Genomic DNA, 22495 nt, shown 5'->3' on the forward strand with positions numbered 1-22495 from the left:
GTCAATGTACATACTTGGCAAATGAAATCGATTCTGATTCAAATAAACGATAAAATGAATAAAGATCAAATTGACACAAAATTGCCTTTTTAAACACTTTCCAAATGTGAATTTAATTTGACTACCACCACACCACTGCAGACCGTGGTTAACTTACATGTCACGAACACTGCATGCATGGTGAAGCAGAAATACAGCTGTGTTGCAGTTATTTTTCTGCCTTTTATTTTGAAGAGACAATTTCCTTACTTCCTGAAGAATGTGTACGTCATCTCTCGAGCTTGACGCGTCTCTCACTCTGGAGGTCCCAGTTCACTTTTCATTGATTTCCAAGGGGGGACTTCCGCTCTGATAGATCTTCATATTGACCAATAGGAATAGAGGAAGTGGGCACTAGAGCGCAGGACGACCAATCAGAGAGCAGAAGGGGCGTGTTCTTATCACACAAAGGATATGATAGTATTTTGACAGATTTAACCTGCTTTAGTGCTGATTCAAGGTTTGCTGTTTTCTTGACCAAAGAGTTTAATTTTTACTGTCTTTATCATGATGTTGTGAGTTTTTTAAAGGCATAGTGTAATAAAAAGAGAGAAATATGTCAATAAATGTGGTGAAATGTGTCTTTAATTTAAAAACATACATTTTTTAATGCAGTTTTGGAATAATTTTTGGACACACACACACAAAGGTAAAAGCTCTTAAATTCTGACAAGATAAGATAAGATAAGATAAGAGCCACATTTATTGATGAGGTTATTTCTATAAAACAATGTTTAAAAACAAATATTGCAGCAGGAAGAAGGTGTTTTTATTGTCACATACAATGCACGTAACCCTTTTGGTGCTTTAAAGAAACTTTTTTAATAAATAAAATCTTACACAATAACATGGGTTTGTGCTGCAACAGTTAGTTGATTAAGGGATGGGTTGTTAAATATTAGATAATAACTATTAAAGTTAATGCTGTCAAAGTAAAACCAATAACGCGTTAAAGCAAATTAATTTTAACGGCACTAATTTCTTTAAGGCATTAACGTAACTTGTGATTTTTAATTAACCTCTTAAAAATACGACGGGGCACTAGAGCGCAGGACGACCAATCAGAGAGCAGAATGAGCGTGTTCTTCTCACACAAAGGATATGATAGTATTTTGACAGATTTAACCTGCTTTAGTACTGATTCAAGGTTTGCTGTTTTCTTGACCAAAGAGTTTACTTTTTATTCTCTTTATCATGATGTTGTACGTTTTTTGAAGGCATAGTGCAATAGAAATATGTCAATAAATGTGGTGAAACGTGTCTTTGATTTAAAAAACAAAATTTTTTGAATGCATTAGTACACATTAAAATAATCCTTGAACACGCACACCCAGAGACACAAACCACACACCACAGCTGGTGTGTATTTTTGTGATCTGACATTTTCGCGGTTTGTAATGAAACGCCTGTTAAACAGCTGCAGCGTTGCCTCGGTGACAGGAAACTATGTGGTTAGCAACTTCCTCTGTGAACTGCTGTTGGCCTCCTCATAGGAAACAACACTGTCACACCCTGACAGGTCAGATAGCTTATCTGTCTGAGTGTTGATGCTCTTTTTCAACAACTGTGCTTCACTGTGATGTCTGATCTATGCAGTCTGGTAAGAACATCTGTAATACAGAATTTCCTTAAATGTTTCAGCATCTTTAAACTCTCAGACATCTGTTCCCCCCCTGTCTCCAGAGATGTTGTCATTTCTTCTGCAGTATCCAAAACCTCAGTCATCGCATGTTATTAACCAGTTCGATGCTGTGACCTTGACACATAAAATAGTCCGGTTATAGCAAGTATAGTAAGTAGTAACAGCTTCCAGTTCCAGTTATAGTAGCACAAACTATAGCTCATTAATTTTATCTGTGCAGGTGGACAAAACAAAGAGTCTGTTAGGTATGTTTTCTGTCCTTTGATGGAGAAAGTGAACTGTTTTCTTGTATAGAAATGGTACCAACAAATTCAAATGTTCTCCTTACATGGTGATGTTGGTGCAGTTGGTGTTGAGTCTTTCAGAAGAAACTTTAACTGCAATCGTACCCAACAGCTATATAGATGTAGCACCCACTCACTCTCATTTCCATAAAATCAACTGGTCATCAACTAGTTTTTAGACGTAGTTGTTTTTCACTGGAAACAAAAATATACCTCTAGGCTTCATCTATTAACTACTAAATAGTCCCGCCTCCCCCGTGCAACAGATATTTCTCGACTACATGTTTCATAGAAAAGCATACATCAAAATAAGGAAGTTATATATTCTCAAAACGCTGTTTCACTGTGACGACAACAGACTTCAGACATGTCTGTGTTTTAGCTTATTCCCTCTAGTGATGCCTAAACTCAACATGTAGGAGCTCAGTGTCTTGCTCGAGGACACTTCGGCAGAACACATGGATGTGGACGGACACACTATCTTTACTGTAAGTCTCTGTGAATCAGAAACCCTCCAGCAGGTGTTTTCCACACCTGACTCACTGACTCTGTCTCTTTACTTTTCCTATGAAATGTCCTTATCAGCTGGGTTGCATAACACAAACCTGCAGGTTCTGGGACAGTGGATGGAAGTCGAATTAGTGAGTAAATGTCAAGGATCTTTTACTTTGGTATCATGTGAGCTAAATGAGTACATGCTCAAGTGATCAATATGTTGTGATAAGGACATAAGAAGTATCCATATGAGGAAATAATTGGATTTTAGTGTCATTTAAAAATGTTGAAAATGTTATCAGGTGTCCATTGGTCAGTGTTTAAACATTCTCAATGAGTATACCTGCTAAAATTTGACTATTTTAGAAGCAGAAGGTAAAAGCTGATGTTAATAGTGAGTGTTAACTTTGATGCAGGTTTTCTGTTTGTTTCCTGCTGGGGGTCACATTTTTGGGTGGATGTCTCATTTTGAAATGAAACCATGCGAACGCACCAGATGTGAATTTTTGCACTCTGACATCTCAAGTTGTCTCATATCTGAAAGAGCTTTAGTGTTAACATGTGGAGTTCACGGAGCATGTATCCCAGCAGCTGGTTTACATTTAGCTCGTTGAAGCTGATTGCAGCGTTGCCCCACCGGTAACAAAGAGGAAGCTGAAACACACAGTGGACGGTTGCGGCTTCCTATTGAGCAGTGAGACTCCATCTTGAGCTGCAAGCTGAATTTAGACCAGCACGGACAATGACCTACTGTTGTTTCATTGTGTTGTATTTATCATTTTTTTCATTTTCCTTAGAAACTGTAGTTATTCACACAATAACAACAACAGGAAAATATGACAAGGACACAGTGACACAACATAGTGGTGACATAAAGACATATTGGGAAGGTCAGACGATATAAAATAAATGACAAAGAATCAATAAAACCACAACATATCAGGTAAAATAAAGATAAAAGCTCTGAAATTCTGACAAGATAAGATAAGATGAGAGACACATTTATTGATGAGGGTATTTCTATAAAACAATGTTTAAAAGCAAATGTTGCAGCAGGAAGAAGGTGTTTTTATTGTCACATACAATGCACATAACCCTTTTGGTGCTATAAAGAAACTTTTTTAATAACTAAAATCTTACACAATGACATGGGTTTGTTCTGCAACAGTTAGTTGGTTAAAGGATGGGTTGTTAAATATGAAATAATAACTATTAAAGTTAATGCTGTCAAAGTTAACCCGATAATAATGCGTTAAAGCAAATTCCTTTTAACGGCACTAATTTCTTTAAGGCATTAATGCAACTTGTGATTTTTAATTAACCTCTTAAAAATCTATAAAACCTAAGGAATCCATTAGTACTAACCATGTCATACTAGCTTGTTGCAAAGGAGGTTAAATAACGCTCTAAACTTAACGCTAAATTATGGCGAGGAACAACTGTCATGGCCATTTTCAAAGGGGTCCCTGGACCTCTGACCTCAAGATATGTGAATGAAAATGGGTTCTATGAGTACCCACGAGTCTCCCCTTTACAGACATGCCCACTTTATGATAATCACATGCAGTTTTGGGGCAAGTCATAGTCCAGTCAGCACACTGACACACTGACAGCTGTTGTTGTCTGTTGGGCTGCAGTTTGCCATTTTATGATTTAAGCATATTTTTTTATGCTAAATGCAGTACCTGTGAGGGTTTCTGGACAATATTTGTCATTGTTTTGTGTTGTTAATTGATTTCCAATAATAAATATATACGTACATTCGCATAAAGCAGCATATTTGTCCACTCCAATGTTGATAAGAATATTAAATACTTGACAAATCTCCCTTTAAGGTACATTAACTATGGACGGTCATGCATATTCTCTGGTTCCAGCTGCTTATATATGTGATGCTGCTTTTCTCTGTTTTATCATCATAAACTGAATATATTTAGAGTTTTGGACAAAACAAACACTTGTCTTGTGAATTTTTCACTATTTTCTAACATTTTACAGACTAAAAGGAATAAACAACTCATAAAAAAATAATTAAAATTATTAAAGAACCAGGCTGGATTCAACAGACAGAACCAAACTCAGAAGACCTTAAACAACCATCGTCTTTCTTTGCTAACTGAACACAACTCCACGTATGTCATCAACATGCATGGTGCAACCATGGTGCAACTTTTTCTCTGGTATCTTCAGGCTGGTGTGGGAAAGAGACCAGCCGCTGACACACCTCCATCACCTTAAGCAAGGTTGTGGTTTTGGACACGTGAGCCGGTTCACTCAGCCATAAAAGCCTGTGTTCGGCCCCGCCAGGTTCACACTGTTGGTCAGGATGAGGGGGTTGCTCGTATTCGCCGCGCTGTTTGTCGCCGTTCTCGGCAAGGAGACGTTTGAGGGGTAAGTTGGCCTGTCAAAGCCTCCCACTGCTGTGTAATTGATCAGTGTGTATGTGTGCAGAAATAATGACTCATATGTAGTGCCTATAATAAAACACCTTTTTTTAAAACCTAAATGCATCCCTTTGATGCCTGCCAATATAAACTGCTTCAGATATTTTACAATAAAATGAATTACTTTTATTTTTCTGAGGAAGTTTACAAGACCAGCAGAGGAGTCAATGTGTATACCTGATGCACATTTTGAGTGTCAGCCTTGAGAAAATCTTACTTCACCTCATGTGTGCCAACTTCTCTCTTGGTTTTGTGTTGAGTCAAAGGATGTTAAACACTGTGGTTCTCTTTCTGCAGGCATCAGGTGCTTCGCATTGTTGCAAAGGATGAAGACCAGCTGTCTCTTATCAAGCAGCTGGAGGACATGGTCGAGTTTGAGGTCATTTATCATCCACTAACAATAATTCTAACTATATTCTAAAATAAAAAGTAAAAAAAATAAAGAGTAAAGTTTCAAATAAGTGATACCCTTTTCTTTATCATCTTTATCTCTTTTTGTAACAAAGCTATTTGTTCCAAGGACCTAGTTAATACATTAAAATTAGATTAAACTTAATGTATGATATGTGTGTTTTCTTTCAGCTGGACTTCTGGATGGGTGTGACTGATGTGGCCTCTCCTGTGGATGTCAGAGTTCCCTTCCACAGCCTGCAGTCCGTCAAAATTCACCTGGAGAGTCAGGGCATCGATTACTCCATCATGATCGAAGACCTTCAGGTACTAGACCTGGAAACAGCTCTCAAGTCAAGTTCAATAGGAGCAAAACTGAATCACTAGGTTTTGAGTTTGAAGCAGATTTTGGGCCAGAGCTCAATCTGACTTTTAAATAAATGTCTTGACCACTAACTCACATATGAACGATGTTATTGCCCTGCAGATGATACTGGATGAGGAGCAGGAGGAGATGGAGTCTGCTGCTCGTTTCGCTGAGCCCAGAAACACTGACAGCTTCGACTACTCCAATTACCACACCCTCAGCGAGGTTGGTACACTCACTTGCTCTGTTATATCTAGTAAAAGCATTAATACCTCAGATAACTTTATTAAACAGTTTGACTCAAACCTTGGTTCTAATGTATGAACATAAAAATAATCAGGATGGTCATTGTACATACATATACATAAGTTAATAATAATAACAATTGTAAGTATCTGATTTTAATTACAGTCGTTGTACTCCATGGATGTTTTGATTATGTTTGATTTTTGAAAGAAAAGACCTTTTTAAGGTCACATTTCACTAGAGGGGAATTACTTTGTTCATTGTTGTTAAGTCCAGTATCCCTGCAACTGATATAACTTCACCAAAACTTCAAAAGGTACCAGTACACCAAGTATATTTTGGGGAAAAATACATATAGTTCATGCTGAGTTGCAATGGCTGCAGGCTAAGCAAAGTAGTCCAGAGGTCCCTCTCTACAGCTAAGTTTTCCTGGGATATTCAAATGTGTTCCCAAGCTTAACAAGATCTCCAGCGTGTTCTGGGTCTAACCTCCAAAGAAGGCCTCCATTTTACCCTCACTTGTGAACAAGACTCTGAGATACTTTAATACCTTTGCTTAGAGCCCGACTGCCTAACAATCGACTGCAAACTGTCCCAGTGTGTGCTGAAGGTCCTGGTCTGATGAAGCCAAAAGAAACACATCATCTGCAAAGAAATAATTCGGAGGTCCCCAAACTGGACACTCTCCTCCCCCAGGTTGCACCTGGAGATCTTATCCACAAGCAGCAAGGGACCCTGGTGGAGCCCAACATCCACTGAAAATGTGTTTGACTTCTTACCGACAATACGGACACCGCTCTCACTCTGGTTATATTAGAACCGGATAGCTCGTAGCAACGGCCCCTGATGAACTACATCAGCATCCAACTAGATTATTGTGTTGCAACCCAAAATGATAGCTCCTCATCAACAGATTTAAACTCATTCAGGACCAGACAGTGCTATACAGAATTATGTCACAATCCTAAAGGCCAGAATTTTGTCTTTGGTTTAGATCTACAGTTTCCAGGACATGCTGGTGGCTGAGAATCCCAAACTGGTCAGCAAGATTGTGATCGGTCAGAGCTACGAGGGTCGTCCCCTGAATGTGCTCAAGGTAAGTAAAACAGGCTGGAGATCAGCAAATGAAGACTCTAGTTACAAATAAAACAAACCATTGTTCTTCACGTAGGATAGTAGATGAGTCGAGCACTCGCTCGACAAAATGAAGAGATTTCTTCATGCTGGACTGCTCTTTTCCTTTCCTGTAGTTCAGCACTGGTGGAACCAACCGTCCCGCCATCTGGATCGACACTGGAATCCATTCCAGGGAGTGGGTCACTCAGGCCAGCGGCACCTGGTTTGCCAAAAAGGTGCTTTGATAATTCCCCCATTGTTTTGAGTTTTTCTTCACTGTCTCTGCAGCTTCTAACCACTAACCTGCTGCACACTGAATATCATATTCTTTACATTTCTATGTAGATTGTGACTGATTATGGGCGCGACCCCGCTTTGACCGCCATCCTCAACAAGATGGACATCTTCCTGGAGACTGTGACCAACCCCGATGGCTTCTACTACACTCACACCAGGGTGAGTCTCATAGCTAAATTTTTAACTGAGTGATTATAGAATGATTTCCTGCCACATTCATGTATTTCATTGACAGTATGGTATTTTTTAAAGGCTTCTACGGGGTTTCTCGACCATGTTTAGACTCCAAAGTTGGCAATAAGAGAGTTGTCTAAGTATCATGTGAATTTGAGCATTGGCATATAACATCAATATTGTCCTGTCTTCTTCTACAAAACTACTGACGTGTGATTAATGTGTGTTTTATATTTTATGATGTCCTCGTTTATGATCATTTTAGCTGTGTAAAGTGTCTTTGTGTTTCTTGAAAAGCGCTATATAAACAAAATGTATTATTATTACTGTATGCAGTGAGATTTTTTTTGACATTGATGAGTTTGTGAGTTATATAAGTGATACTAGAACCTTTCAGTTTCAAATGTAACGTGCTGAGTAAAGATAAAAACAGGAACTGGTGATGTTAATTAGCATATACGGGCAGGATGATATAACACATGCACATATCATGGTCTATTCTAATGAGCCTGCATGTGACATAGGAAGGGGAGCCAAAACTGAATGGCTTGTTGAATCACATCTTTTCTGATCTAAACAGCCCACAAAAAACTGACTGAGTTGTCGTATTTCACAGTTTGTGGGTTGGTAGGCACTCCAGATACCAAAATGTATCTGTACAAGCACTTAAAAAAGTGAGTTTTCCATGATATGTCCCCTTTAAAGGTAACAAATTGTGATGAGCCACTCTTATTTTTCCAGAACCGTATGTGGCGTAAGACCAGGAAGCCCAACTCTGGCTCTAGCTGTATGGGAGTCGATCCCAACAGGAACTGGGATGCTGGTTTTGGAGGTAACGTCTTTCACTTGTAGGCACCACGTCATTCTCAAAACTTATTTTTGAAAGTCCAACCTACCGACTGAAGTAATTATCAGTGGGGATGTGACATCAATGATTGTTATAGATTGTTACTTATAATTTTTTTAAATTTTGACCTGTATTTAAAATGATTTTGTGTAGGATTTTAGTGACTTACACTGACATCTGTCAGTGTCATCCTCGATAGTACCACCTGAGGGTGCCAAAGTACCAAATGTTAAATTTCTACACACAGTGGCTTTAAACAGGATGGTCTTTTTCAAGAGAGCTCTGGCCAAAATGACAGCACAATTACACAGATTTGCCACCTACATGCAGAGGACACAATATAAAATACATCAAATAAATAACACATTTTTTGATGGTCACTACATGACATGTTTTGCTCCCTTGCACTTTATGGATACACATACTTTGAGTGTTACTATCTAAGGAACCAAGTGTTCAGAGGGTATTTATAGACAGCCGGTGGCATCCGTTCCCTTGCAGTGTCTCTGACTCTTTTGTCATCCCTGTGTAGGACCCGGTGCCAGCGGCAACCCCTGCTCAGAGACCTACCGCGGACCCAGGGCTCACTCCGAGTCTGAGGTCAAGTCCATTGTGGACTTTGTGAAGTCCCACGGTAACTTCAAGGCCTTCGTCTCCATCCATTCCTACTCCCAGATGCTCCTGTACCCCTACGGCTACACCAGGACTCCAGTCAGGGACCAGGCCGAGCTGGTAAAAATCACTCTCTACACCTTTTAATGACTTCTTTACCCAGAACCTTTTTTTTATTTTTCATGATCAAACAGGGAAAACTGATTGTAGATCTCTTCTCTGGGTTCATGAGTTTGTTTTAGTTTAGCTGTAATGTTAGACATGTAAGAATATGCAACAGCAATATGATAAAATTCATATGTGATGGTGGTAATCCTTTCCCACAGGACAATCTGGCTAAGAAGGCTATCACTGACCTGGCCTCCCTGTACGGTACTCGCTACAGATATGGCAGCATCATCAACACCATCTGTAAGTCACAAGTATTTCAATTCTACATACAGGTTTTAATAGTGAAATGAAACATACCTAATGGAATTGACGACCTCCATTTCGGCTGCCATCTTTCGTCCATATAAAAATAACCTGAGCAATACCTGTTTCAATTGCAGACCAAGCTAGCGGCGGCACCATTGACTGGACCTACAACCAGGGCATCAAGTACTCCTACACCTTCGAGCTGAGGGACACCGGCCGTTACGGCTTCGCCCTGCCAGCCAATCAGATCATCCCCACCGCCAAGGAGACTTGGCTGGCTCTGATGGCCATCATGGACCACACCTTCAAGAACCCATACTAATGTGTGTGTGTGTGTACAAGTGGAAATCCTCATGGAGAGGACATTGTTGGCAAATGTCAACTTTAAAATGTCATCTTCAAGACTACTGTCACCATCATCATCATCATGACAGTGACTCTTTAGACAGAGAACATCACAAATAAATGAGCACACTGGAAAACTGCAGTTTCTATTTCTTTATGATTTTAAAGCTTTTAATTGGGTGCACGTTGGACACATTTATGCACATACAGTATACAATGTCTGCATTATTTCTACTTCCTTTAAATCTCTCATTACTAAGACCATTATCAGTCAATATTTACCTGTTTTTTAGAGATATCTTAAACCTTAAATAAATAATAGTATAAATATTGGCACAGAGTGAAACTTTATTCCTGTCTTGTTCAATCCCAATTTATTTCTTCCTATCTCATCCTGACCCTGACACTTTTTGTGCCATTCTTATTTCTTGCTTGTGGGATACAATTTTCCTGTTTTTACCCAGATGTGACCAGCACAGAGTAAGAGGTGGTTACATTTTCACCCAGTAAACCAGTTCAGTGCCTGAATTGGACCAAAATAGGGGCCAGTACCCAAATTCAGCAATTGCATGACATGATCATCCCATGCGTCTTGGAAATATTTGTATTTATACATATATCTTGATAATCCCAATGATATATCCCACTTCAAATGTATTTTTGTATGCATTTCATTACATACCTTAGGCCTACATACGACATACATTTCCAGTTTGTACATAAATGTATTTGGTTAATAAAATATTTTTATGTACAAATCAAATATTGCATATTGTATAATATGATATCTGTTGGCCCACATATTAAATTGGATAATAAGAAGAAATATCAAAGGCATATGCTGTTTTCTTAGCATTATGATAGCTATGTTTTTACACATACACTACTGAATTAGACCAGTCCCCCTTTAAACAGTAGATTTAATTAAAAGTTATTGAACTACAATAAATAATTTAGTCACTTTTGCTATTTGTTCTGTCAACATTTATGTTGTATTAAGACAAGGAAATGATACAGCAAACAATCATACACTTTATTTGACATTCATTTACAAACACAATCATGTGATCAGATCGTTTAATGTGAGTTAAGACGGACTGAAATTACAAAAAAAGCGCTGTGGAGTAGTCCATACTGTCATTAAATGCACTTAATAGAAGACTGTGTGAGCGTATCCAGGAACAATGGACCAATGCAACAAGTCACAACCATGCCAACAAAACAAAAGGCCACAAAATAACAATACTGTATTTCAAATGCATCTGTGAGTACTGAAGTGCTGCTTGTACTTTTGTTACAGCCAAGACAAAATGCCCATTTCCTTCCTTCAGTGACACTGCGATAATGATAATGAAGACTGCATGAAGGCCACAGTTAATCAGTTAGTGTGATCACACACACATAAAGAAAACCACAGTCATGTAACAGCATAAGCAAAAGGTACACAAAGGCCGTCAGGTTAGGAATCACAATAAGACATCATGACAATGTGGAGAAAATTACAAAAATACAGCACAGCTTTTCTTTGTTTTACAAAATGGATCAAGTGCTGTCACGTTACTTATAGAAATGACATCTCATTTAATACATAGATTCCCAGCATATCCTTCATATCATATTAACATTCAATTACTCTGTCTCCAACAAAAAAGTCTTTTAGGAATGCCATTTATTTGGTGGCTGTCATACTGATGGATCTAAGCGGGACCTTTTTGGACATTATATTTAAAAGAAAAAAAGGAAAACGAAAAGAACAGATTATCCGCAGAATGAAGTGATGAAGAGTTTCTGTACAGGTTCAACCGCTGGTGAGCAAAAAATGGACGTGTTAAATGAAAAAAGAATTTGAGTGCAAAAAGATCCATCAGTTTTCAGGTTCACAGATGAGGCACTGTGCAAACATTCAAACACACAGCATTTATTAAATATTATAATAAAAATAATAAAAAAAACATCAAGAGGAAATACTTCAGTCTGACATAAATCTCCAGAGGTGAAGATGAAGAGTTTAGTATTATACTTCTTACTGAGGAGTCTGAATATGAAATGTTCTGTTCCTACAGATTTTTAATGTGTTTTTAATTTCTTACTGTTGTCCAGTCTTAACTAAAGGTATAATATGTAACAGTTGTGTTTGTAAACACACCGCATTCAAAGTTGGCCCCTCCTCCTCAGCGCAACTAGCCAGAGGGAAACTAGTGAGAGGGAGAGAGGGCAGCGATGGTCAAGCGAGCTATAGAGAGAACGGAGAGAGAGTGCCGCTAGTGAGAACAAAGCAGCGAATCAGAAAAATAAAACATTATTTTTTTATTGTTTCACAGCGGTTACGTTCTAAAACACAAATGAACACACAACTAACTCCGCACACCTCCATACAACCCTGACGGGAAGGTGTCGAGTTGCCGGATTTTTAATGAATACAGCCGAATGGCAGGCTGTCTTCTCTGCCTGGTGTTTGTGCCTCGGTCAAACTGACACACCGATAGTAGCACACAGCAGTCACTGCGCACAGCAGAGGAGAGACAGAGGAACAGGGGAACTCACAGCGATGTAAAAAACCTGTTCTGATCTGTCAAATACGGCCACAAAGCATCTACAGGGGGGCTTGTGCCCATCAATGTATAGCCTAATGCTTGTGCCTTGGTATCAGAAGCCAAGGGGCGTGACAAGGCGTCTAGGGTATTATTGACTGGAGGTTACACCCCCATGTGGGCGTCCCGAGTAAATCAAAATAATAAGAAAAGAGAAAATACAGGCTGCAGCGTCTCTGCAGAAACAGACACCGCCACACACTTCTAGTGGGGCATTAGTGATGATTGAGACGGATTATTTTAGTATCAGTCTATACATTGCTTTTCAGGACATTGTTGCATATTATACCTTTAAGTCTTAAATAGAGTTTAAAATATGTTAGTCATTGTTGTTGTGTAGTGTTAATTACTTTCCCAAGGTGTGTGTCATTTTCAAAATCCATATTAAGCAGCTGTGTGGTAGAGGGGCGTAGAGGGGCGTCATACATGTACAAGCTGCTGTAACGTAGTAGTTGTGGTGTTTCCTGTCCACCTCTGTACAGCAGTGTCGTGGAAGATTATTTTGCTGACTGGGACCAGTTATGGAGCAAGGAAATCTGAACCTGAAACAAATGGACTTTGTGTTGGAGGTATGTTTGTTTGTGTATATCTGTGTGGCTGAAGGGGGTGGTGGTGGTATTATTTCCAGGGTCTACTGCTCTGAACTCTGGCGCTGTCCCTCCCAGCTGTAGAGGAACTCTGTCGACTCCGAGCGCTGGACGCTTTAGACTGGGCGCTGCTGGTTGACATGCGGCTGGACATGCGGCCTGCGGTGAACACACAGGCAAACAATACTGAAGGGTAGCAAAGTGATCAGACAGGGACAAACATAGCATTTGTGAGTCCAAGCAAAAATGTCAGGAGGGATGGGCCTTTCTGAACTGTTCCAGCCCTATTTTGTGATCTAGACTGATAAGATTGGTATTTTTCTATAATTTCCTTGAAAGGACATGGTATGCAACTTCAAATTCGTGGGAAACTTACGGGAAGCAACTATGTAATTTGGTTAACTTGCACAGCAGCTGGATTCTCACACGATAATTGCCGGATCACATATCACATGAAAATCAATCTTGTCAGGCATCAAGTAATGCGTTTGTGTTCAGCAAGCCAGACCACGGGCCAATCAGCGTCCTGTGAGGAGCTACTAGCAGCTACGGGCGTGGTTTAGGTGTGTGTGATGACACGGAGAGGAGACTGTTCATTCTAAACAACAATGGTGGCTCCTGGAGAGGTTAGCGTAGATGCTGCAATAGCATCAGTTCTATCAGAAAGTGAGAGTATTTATTAACTGAAAAAAGAGCAAACAACGACACTGAAGGTTTTTCTCGATGGAAAAGATGTTTTCACTCTTCTCCTGACTGGCTTCTGCAAGAGTTTGATTGACAGATGGTTCATCCAATCACCTGCCAAGTATTTTCTGAAAATGCCTGCCCTTTTCCAAACAGTTTCCAATGACAGCTTTTCAGATGGTTCTGGTTAGTAATTTAGAACTTATTACAGGGAAAAATGAAGAAAGTGTTGATACACTGCCAATCAATTAAACCCAATTAATTGCCAGCGTAACTAGAGAGTCTTTGTGTGCAGCAGGTGTATGGTCAAGCATACAATCCATCATATGTGGAGAATGAAGTTTCCAATAATACAAGAATAATTAATTTACTTTGGTTTAAATGGAGCATTTTCTTTCCAACAGCTGCTTATAAACTCAACACAACTAACTAAACCGAAATAAAAATCTGTTGCAGAACTTTGGCTCTATTTTCCCCACACTTAGTACCAAGTTCTTCCCAAGGAAACAATGCTCTAATTAAGTTGAGTTTGTGACTGTGTGGTCTTACTGTTGGAGTTACTGGGGATGAGCATCTCCTCCAGCTGCTCCTGGATCTTGGTCTGCTCGTCTGATGTAAACCGCCACCTCTTCTCTGCTGCCGACAGCTGCTGCAGTGGCGGCGGCACGGAGCTCTTCTTCCCCCTCGCTGATGTGGGAGAGGACAGGCATGAGGTCGGGATGGAGCCCGTCGTCAACCCTTCTGGAAATTTCTGAGCGATTACCTTGAGACCTTGGAGAGGATCATTCAGATGCACACGTGTTAGCTCTAGCCACACTCACAGCTACAATCAAATAGCGACCGAAGATATATAGGATATATGAGATGACATCTTCTTCACTGTGGATTAGATTACTTTAAAACGAAGTAGACCAGATACCTTACCTCCAGACAGCAGAAACAGATTCTCAATTCCTCGTTCACACATGATGGTGGCTGCCTGGCTGGCTATTCTCTCATCCTCATCGTACATGATGATGATCTTTCCTGCTGCATTTTTCTACACAGTTTGTGGGTTAAGTTCAAGTCAATAGTCAGTTGTAACTGTGTTTCAACATTGGTTTTGCTACATGAAAAAAAGGCAGGACAGGTAAATGTTTAGTGTTGAAGGATACATATTCCAGCACATCTCTGGTGTAGGGATTCATTGCTCTAGATAGCATGGCAATGGGGAAATTGTGTGCTGTAGGAGAGAGAAATTATTAAAACAATAAATATGTTTGGCATAAGAGCCAAGCAAGAAGCGTGATGATCCAGCTTCATGTTCTTGCCACCTACCGCTGATGATGTGGCAGCGGTCGTATTCGTCCCGGTCCCGTACGTCCAGCAGCAGGTAGGGGCAGCCGGGGTAGGGCATGTCAGGTAGCTCGGGGCTGAACACCGACTCGTTCTCCATCTTCCGATGGTTCCTGTCCAGGTTCAGCTCTCCAACACCACTAATAACACTGTAAGCCGCAAAACATTCATTGTTTGTACGACTTTTGCTTTTATAGACATTTATTTTGCTCCATCACTCTTCATGTTAATAAGTAAGCAATAGAAGAAGACGTTATCTAAGATGTCGTTTTTATTCTTAACTACAATGAGGGAAGCCTGCGAAATGTCATTGTACCTGAGTATAATGACAATGAAGATCTTTCTGATTCTGATAACGCACAATTAGGTATCCAATATAAGAAAATAACTGATGAGACAAGGTCAGTTATTGTTTATGGTGTAAGACAGCCTTACCATACTTATGCAGTGGCAACCAAGCAAAGAAAACAAAAAAGGGGAAAAAAAGTCATCCATTTATTCAAATTATTTTGCCAAATGTGACAGTGTTTCCTTAAATTTCAGTTAGTTTAACATTATTGGTGAGTTTAACCTTTAATATAGCGTTAAATATAAGTAAAATTAGTGCACGTACTGTAGCTTAACTTTTAGTCTAATGCAGGTTAGACGACCATATGTGCTGATTTAGAATGCTGATTAAACTCTTGACAAATCCCATTATACGATTTATATTGACAGCAGCTGGCCAGTAAGACACACATATTTTTCTTGGCACCAGTAGTGGACACATCACTGCTACATCCTACATACACATGTCTTTAGCAGTCAATTATGATTCAGTAGAGGACAGTACTGATTTTGTTTCTTAAAGCAGGGAGGGGTTGATCTCCCAAGTGTCGAACCAGTCAATGTGAAACCAGAGCCTTGAGGAAAAACACTCGCTGCAGCTAATGTGAGTATGGAGCTGAGCCAAACACTGTAGAAGCACACCACTTTCCCCTTGTGTAGGTTTACCTAAGCGCTGCCCTACTTTCTCTCTCCATCTGTCCCCCCCACAAGGTGAAGGTGACCTAACAGCTCTGCCACTACAGAGAGCACAGATAGAGTTACACTCCTGGGGTTCCTGTTGGAGCTGGAGGGGGGAAAGAGGACGCAGGTGAGAGGAGGGGACGCTAAGAACATATTGAGCGAGGTTATTGTGTGGTATACAGGAGGGTGGGGGCGTGGGACAGGCAGATATCATAAAGGATTATAAAGAGAATATAAATTCAACAGCAGCATGTCTTTCCAGAAACTGTGTTGCAATTACTCCAGATTATCCAGACCACTGTGTAAACAGTTTTTCCTGAGTAAAATGGACATCAGTTCTGGGATGTTTCTAAATTGCTGTATGATATTTATGTGTTATTTCAGTGAGCGGACCCTTTAAATGTGCTGATATAGATGTATAGATCTAACCTATTAGCTACTGAGACAACAGAAAACCACTATCTGGAGTTCCTATTTTGTTCTCAATATCAAGTTGTAAAAGTGACAAGTGAATTTCATACAGTGGCTCCCTACTACTAGAACTCCAGGACACAAAAGTCAACCAGAAACAAGTTGCAGCTGCACATGCTCAGAGGGCAGAGCATGACACTATCACCAAGGACAGAGGTACAGTTCTCTCCAGAACAAACACACACTGATGTATTAAGTATTTGCCTTTAGATTTATACAAGGTACTTCATGCATAAAGGTTGTCCACCAAACTATGAGTCATATGTTGTGTTGTGTACAATATGAGGTTATCAGTACCTCAGCAGTGTTGACCTGGCAGAGTAGCAGATTTCCCCGGTGTCTCCTGTATCCTGGCGATCTGAAAGCAGTGACGCCTGTGGGGAGCCGTTGGTGTGATCAGACAGACACTCCAGGTCTGCATCAGACACCACTGACAGACCATCTGCAAACCAGCAGGGAAATTAACAGATTGTCACCTACAGTACTTACAGAATATCCAGTACAATTAATGTTAGTGGCCCAAGTTAAATTTGTTTTTAAATGACCCATTCGGTATGAAGCTGGAGACAAATAAAGTTTCACAATGTTGAAAGTGAATGAGTAACTTTGCTAGTTACCTTCTGGGATGTGTGACTCGCCGTCAATCCCCATTTCATTCAGGTCTGATACGGAGGCTACCTGAAGTATCTGGTGGGAAAAATAAGTTCAGAAATCTAAGATGCTTCTACATTACGAGGAAGAGCAAAGAGAAGGGTATCCTAGAGTCTGTAAATGAAGGTAACAAACCGAGCTGTTTGAATTCAGAGCCCTCTGTCCAAAACTATTCACACAAGTAGTCTATCAATTATTAAACTCTGTAAATGGATCAGGGTTTCTCACTGCGTTCTTTCCGTCATCTAAAAAAAAAAAAACTATTGGCTGGATGTTCCATTGAGTACGAAATATAAATGTTGCAGGACGTTACAGTATTGCAGGAAAAAATAAACATGAATGCTTACCAATTGTGCAAACGTTGTCACCTTTAGCCGCTTGAACAATTCATCTTTTCGATACCTGTAATCTGAAAAGAAGGGGGGGGGAAAAGAATAATTTAAATCTAGGACAAGTTATAGGAGGTAGGAGCCTCAAAGCCCTGGTGACAGTCTTGGCCGCTGTAGCTGAAGATACCAACTTTGCACCTTCAGTCAAAAAGTCTGACCACTTGTTAAATCGCTGTGTTCGATAATTGCATAATCTAGCAAAACAACTGCGATAATTACTTTTGCAGCCATACTACACATAACTCACCTGGGTCTTGCAGGTCCTCCTTCTCCTCATCCCCCACTAATGCTTCACTAAACCTCGGCTCTACCCTGTCTGTTCCCATGCTACCTTGCAGCCAAAGCTCCCACGACTACACCTAAATCAGGCTGCTCAGACGGTTTTATCTGTGCTATTGATGCTGGTATTACTCACTCACTAGCTCTAAGACCCCTGCTGGCATCCGACCAGCTTGTTCCCACAGTCACACAGAGGAATACTTGTGGACAGCAGTACAATCCTCCATTGGAGAGCGAAGGCGTCAGTGTTACTTATCCGTGAGAAATCAGAGGATGGGTCAACACAAAATGACCACTGTCCACAAAGAACTTATTTAACTGGGAAATATCAGTGAGGTAGAACTGCTCCAGTTTACCTCTTGAAGTACACGGACAGACAGAGAAGAGAAACCCACAGATCCTTGGGAAATTTGGGTGCCAAGTTGGCAGGTCTTACAGCAATCCACACTCATCCATACTACTCTGAGAAAAAAAAAACTTTATGAAGGATTATTTTGCTGTAATTGGATCATGTGTAAGTTTCACATAATCCTGCCAAACCGGGCTATTTAATGCACCTTTAGAAGAATGGAAAGTGTTTATAAGACGCCAATGGACTGAACTAATGTCATGGGTCCAACAGTCTATTGCAACAGTCTAGTTGCCCGGTGGACTACTCTGTATGCAAATTTGTTTTAACGCTACTAATTTCTAATTTCTAAAGAGTATTAAATACGTAAATACAAAACAGATACAAAATACAAAACAGATACAAAAATGTGGATTAATTTGTGATTTATCGCGATTAACTACGGACAATCATGCGATTAATCATGATTAATTATTTGAATCGATTGTCAGCCCTAGTATGTATCTTTGTGAAGTGTCTTTTAGGAAGACATTGAAGCTGTTCATATCTATAGTGAACCCATCATCAGTTGTGATTCTCAGACACAGAAGTTAAAATGTGAAGACTTGAAAAAGATGGTTTGGTTATGTAGAAAAAAAATAACAAACAGCCACCTTTATACACTGGTTTCAAAGATATCCAATCATCAAAAACCTCCTGTTGATTCAAATTTACATTTTCACTCAGATTATGAAAAATATAGTTGAAATTAAATATTTATGTCTTTAGAAGCCGGATATAGATAGATAGATAGATAGATAGGTAGATAGATAGATAGATAGATAGTAACTTTATTGATCCCGAGGGAAATTCAAGTTTCCAGTATCACAGTTCCATAGTGCAAAACATGTTAGTAAAAGGCAGTAAAAAAGTTAGTAATGCAAATTACAAAAAAATATACCAGATATAAAAATATAAGGAGATGAAGAAAACTGTTAAAACGGAATATAGTGCAGGGTAACAGATGTGATACACGACTATTATAAAAGTGAATATACTGTAGTGCAGAAGAGACTGTTAAAAGTGAGTATAGTGCAGTATAACTCCAGTAGCTTAGTCTATGAAAGTGCACTGTGTGCCAAAACATAAAGCATGTGGGATGTGTGAGTGCATAAAAAAAAAACATGATACTTATAAATATATGCACAATTACTTGCCAGCTCTTCAAAGGAGTTACTCACTTTTTTTAATCTCCTCCAGTCTTTCCATATACTTTGTGAGGCTGCATCCTGTTATATAAAGATGACAGTAACATTCATAATAAATCACTTTGGTCATAACACATGACACTAGTTTATAACATTGTAGTACATCTGAACATGGACATGATACCTGTGTCCAGCCTGGTTCTGACATGTTGGTACTTTTCGTTTGTCGGTATCCTTTTCTTCAGGTACTAGAAGGGAAAAGACAACCATGGGTTTATGTTAAGCTGTATGACCACAAACAAAGACTGGGTAGCAAATTCTAGTTAAGTTACTCTGCAAGCATGGGAGCTTCCAGAAAGAGCTCAGCTGACGACATGCTCCTTACAGGTGCACTGTGGTTGACATGGCAACTAAACACTGACCACAGCTAACGAGCTAGCTTGCTAGAAGAGCTCCATTTGTTTCTGTAGCTGTAATAACAGCACATGCTACTATCAATAGTACAATATTACCAGTTAAGCGGGTAAATAAACTAAGTAATGTTGACATTTAACTAACGTTACCTCCACACTGCCGATGCCCCGATTGAGCGACATCTTTTTCAAACCGAAAAACCCAAACACCAGTTTCCAAATTTAACAAGCTCGCTGCTGATTGGTCCGTTCTGTTTCACGGACCAATCAGAGAAGCTGATACTTATGATGCCGCTTGTCCGTCACAGCAGCAGCTTCATATGATATGGCTGGTTTAGTTGCTTAGCAGCGAAAGACGCTCCACCTTTAATGACATGATGCGTTCAGGTTACATAGAAATAACCGGTACGTTTTGGGGTAAGTTCACAAAACAAAGTTTCCCGGCTTGCTGGTAGCGCCCTGGTGTGTTCACAGTCACACATTCTACCAAAGGCTTACTTACTATTCATGTTTTGTTTTCATTTTGATTTAATTTGATGTTCACTCGCTATAGTTGTCTGCGGGCCTCTCCCAAAGGAATTCTTATATCGACTTCTCCTACATCCCCCGTTTTCATATGTTCCTTGAATGGATCACTGCTCTCTCTTCTAGTGATGGGAATTACGGCTCTTTTTAGTGAGCCAGATCATTTGGCTCAGCTCACCAAGAAGAGCCGGCTCTTTCGGCTCCCAAACGGCTCTTCATTTTACCACTTCTGCTTTTTATAATTCAGCAAAATTTAGCGCAGTTTTGACCTATGATTAGTATATGAGCACATATAGCACTTAAGTTATTCAATATAATAATACTAAACCTTATAATTTCCAGAATACCATCATTTTACATACTGCTTCATTTCCGACTGTCACTCATCTTTTCTGCTATTCGCGCACCGCACTCCTCACTCTCTTTCTTTCCTCCTCTCCCTCCTGCTCTGTACCTGTAGACCGTCAGCCAACCCCGCCTCTTCCTGCTTGATGGTATGATCCTTGTCTCTCATCACCTGATTGGTCGCACGGACTTCATCAACACAACATTCAGCCACAGTCAAGCCCCCAGGAAGTGCGCAGGTCGACGATCCGGACTTTCGTAGTGTCCAAACGGCAGTACTGCAACTTCCGTTTCAGTCATGTGGTGCCGTTGGGCCCAAAAATACTTTTTCCCATAGACTTACATTGGGAAAGAGACGTCTGTAACTCAGCGGATATTTTTTTTTGAGGTGAATCAACTTCCAAGTACGAACACTCTAATAGCCCTTTTTTTAAATTAAGTTTTTAAAGTTGTAAAATGCACTAATGGCTGAATCCAGAGTTATTTCCCATTCATGTGAGTGAGACCCAGACCAAGACTGGAGCGCAAGCCGTGACGACGGCGTGACGTTAGGACCCCGTGACCAAGTCATGTGACCGAGCGGACGCTACTCCGCCAAGATCCAGGTACTATTCCAGACGGAAGTCGAGCCATTTAGGCTTCATGCGCCAATAAGCAACTCTCATAGGAATGACTGGGGCCCCGCCTCCAACGCTGTATCCAGTACTCTTATTACATCCATGGTCACAGTCAGTGCATGGAGTGCGCGGAACGGTCATCATATCATTCTGCCTAGAATTAATTAAAGAAAAAATAAAACAGGAGAGGACAGGAGCCGGCTCTTATCGTTCACTTAAAAGAGCCGGCTCTTTGAACCGACTCGTTCGCGACCGACACATCACTACAAGCCACAGGTTGCCAGTTATTTATCGCTAGCTTTAGAAATAGCGGGTGTTTTATCGGCTGCTTATGCAAACACACAACTCAGTTTTAATTTACAGATCATAAAAGTTAAAGTCCAATAAGTTTACTAAGAGAGTATCGAGCAGAACACCGTGTTATCTGAGCTCGACAGGTCAGGTCTGAGTGCTGCTGAAGGCGCCCTGTTTGACAGTTAGTTCACTAACTATGGAGGAAACGTTACTGAGCAGCGGGAAGGTTACACTCTCTCTCTGACTACACTAACTCTTTTAGCCCACAATGGCTTCTGTTATGGTGAGTATATTATGTTAATACTTTGATAAGTTAACTGGTGCTTATAGCAGCTGAGTCGGCGAGTCTGCTAGCTGCTGTCTGCTAAGAGGATTTACTATCAAACACTCCTCCTATCCTCTCTGTTAGATCCTTACAGCATAACAATAGATGTGCTTGTTGGTATATAAAGTTCTTCAGCTCTTTAAGTTTCTACTCAGTGTCACTTTAATGCTGTCCCTAACCATGTTTGTTCCCTCCACTACCAGCAACACAACCTTTTCACCAACCTCTTTAGAGCTCTTCCACAGACATGAAACTAACAAAGAGTGAACATAGTGGATGAGCTTACAGTGTTTGTTCAATGGGACCCTTCATCACACTTTTTTGCACACTTCCTGTATACTATTCCTTAACTAACACTGCAGAGTTTCCCTGACTGACTCTGTGTTGTTGTTGCAGGAGGATCCAACCCTAGAGAGACACTTCAAGGGGCATAAAGATGCTGTCACCTGTACAGACTTCAATCCAAACTGCAAACAACTGGGTAATGTTTTGCTGCTGCCACAAACTTAACAAATCCACAAATGCTATTCAGTTTCAGTTTCAAGACTCAGCTGCCAGATTTGGCTCTTCTTTCATATGAGGCACAATTAAGTAATAACCTTTATTTATATAGCAACTTTAAAAGCAGAGTTTACAAAGTGCTTTGACAGACAAAGTAAGCAGGATACGAGGCAGTTTGACAGCAGAAAGCCAAACAGTGAGGCCAAACAAAAGCAAGACAAAACTAAGA

The 22495-nt window shown here is 40.1% G+C and overlaps 3 protein-coding genes across 8 annotated transcripts in view; 2 read left to right on the forward strand and 1 right to left on the reverse strand.

Moving 5' to 3' along the window:
• Positions 1-1512: 1512 nt before the first annotated feature.
• cpa5 (carboxypeptidase A5) lies at positions 1513-9803 on the forward strand. 2 transcript variants are annotated; one of them, XM_074633672.1, is made up of 14 exons: positions 1547-1639; positions 2348-2453; positions 2551-2606; positions 4651-4851; positions 5202-5283; positions 5487-5621; positions 5782-5886; positions 6902-7003; positions 7158-7259; positions 7369-7479; positions 8236-8326; positions 8874-9073; positions 9280-9364; positions 9505-9803. In XM_074633672.1, exons 4-14 carry the CDS (start codon positions 4787-4789, stop codon positions 9690-9692), a joined length of 1266 nt encoding a protein of 421 aa, XP_074489773.1. In that variant the 5' UTR covers positions 1547-1639; positions 2348-2453; positions 2551-2606; positions 4651-4786; the 3' UTR covers positions 9693-9803. The 2 variants fall into 2 exon arrangements, with proteins under 2 accessions (XP_074489774.1, XP_074489773.1); XM_074633673.1 differs by lacking the exons at positions 2348-2453; positions 2551-2606 and having other exon boundaries at positions 1513-1639.
• Positions 9804-10734: 931 nt separating this feature from the next.
• On the reverse strand, positions 10735-19947 carry cep41 (centrosomal protein 41). Its single transcript, XM_074633674.1, has 11 exons — positions 19810-19947; positions 19431-19494; positions 19280-19327; positions 17390-17451; positions 17009-17078; positions 16689-16833; positions 14895-15061; positions 14732-14799; positions 14502-14616; positions 14127-14348; positions 10735-13052 (listed from the first exon to the last, which is right to left on the reverse strand). Exons 1-11 carry the CDS (start codon positions 19840-19842, stop codon positions 12925-12927), a joined length of 1122 nt encoding a protein of 373 aa, XP_074489775.1. The 5' UTR covers positions 19843-19947; the 3' UTR covers positions 10735-12924.
• A 1349-nt stretch (positions 19948-21296) lies between these two features.
• The window catches only part of poc1b (POC1 centriolar protein B), a 53456-nt gene continuing 52257 nt past the window's right edge, over positions 21297-22495 (forward strand). For all 5 annotated transcript variants that reach the window (XM_074633667.1, XM_074633670.1, XM_074633671.1 and 2 more), the window contains exons 1-2: positions 21297-21723; positions 22162-22246. In XM_074633667.1, the coding sequence (XP_074489768.1) occupies positions 21709-21723; positions 22162-22246 (100 nt within the window). In that variant the 5' untranslated portion in view covers positions 21297-21708. The remainder of the gene's footprint in view (positions 21724-22161; positions 22247-22495) is intronic.

The sequence above is a fragment of the Sebastes fasciatus genome, chromosome 4 (assembly GCF_043250625.1).
Source record: "Sebastes fasciatus isolate fSebFas1 chromosome 4, fSebFas1.pri, whole genome shotgun sequence".
NCBI lineage: Eukaryota > Metazoa > Chordata > Actinopteri > Perciformes > Sebastidae > Sebastes > Sebastes fasciatus.

What these genes read in the sequence shown, in the direction of transcription:
- cep41 (XM_074633674.1), bottom strand. Translation starts at nt 19,842, where the DNA reads ATGTCGCTCAATCGGGGCATCGGCAGTGTGGAG. An exon ending in CAGAACCAGGCTGGACACAG is followed by an intron (nt 19,328 to 19,430) that starts GTATCATGTCCA and finishes TTTATATAACAG; the next exon opens with GATGCAGCCTCACAAAGTAT. An exon ending in ACTGGAGGAGATTAAAAAAA is followed by an intron (nt 17,452 to 19,279) that starts GTGAGTAACTCC and finishes CCTTCTTTTCAG; the next exon opens with ATTACAGGTATCGAAAAGAT.
- cpa5 (XM_074633673.1), top strand. Translation starts at nt 4,787, where the DNA reads ATGAGGGGGTTGCTCGTATTCGCCGCGCTGTTTGTCGCCGTTCTCGGC. An exon ending in GGCAAGGAGACGTTTGAGGG is followed by an intron (nt 4,852 to 5,201) that starts GTAAGTTGGCCT and finishes CTCTTTCTGCAG; the next exon opens with GCATCAGGTGCTTCGCATTG. An exon ending in TCAGGGACCAGGCCGAGCTG is followed by an intron (nt 9,074 to 9,279) that starts GTAAAAATCACT and finishes CCTTTCCCACAG; the next exon opens with GACAATCTGGCTAAGAAGGC.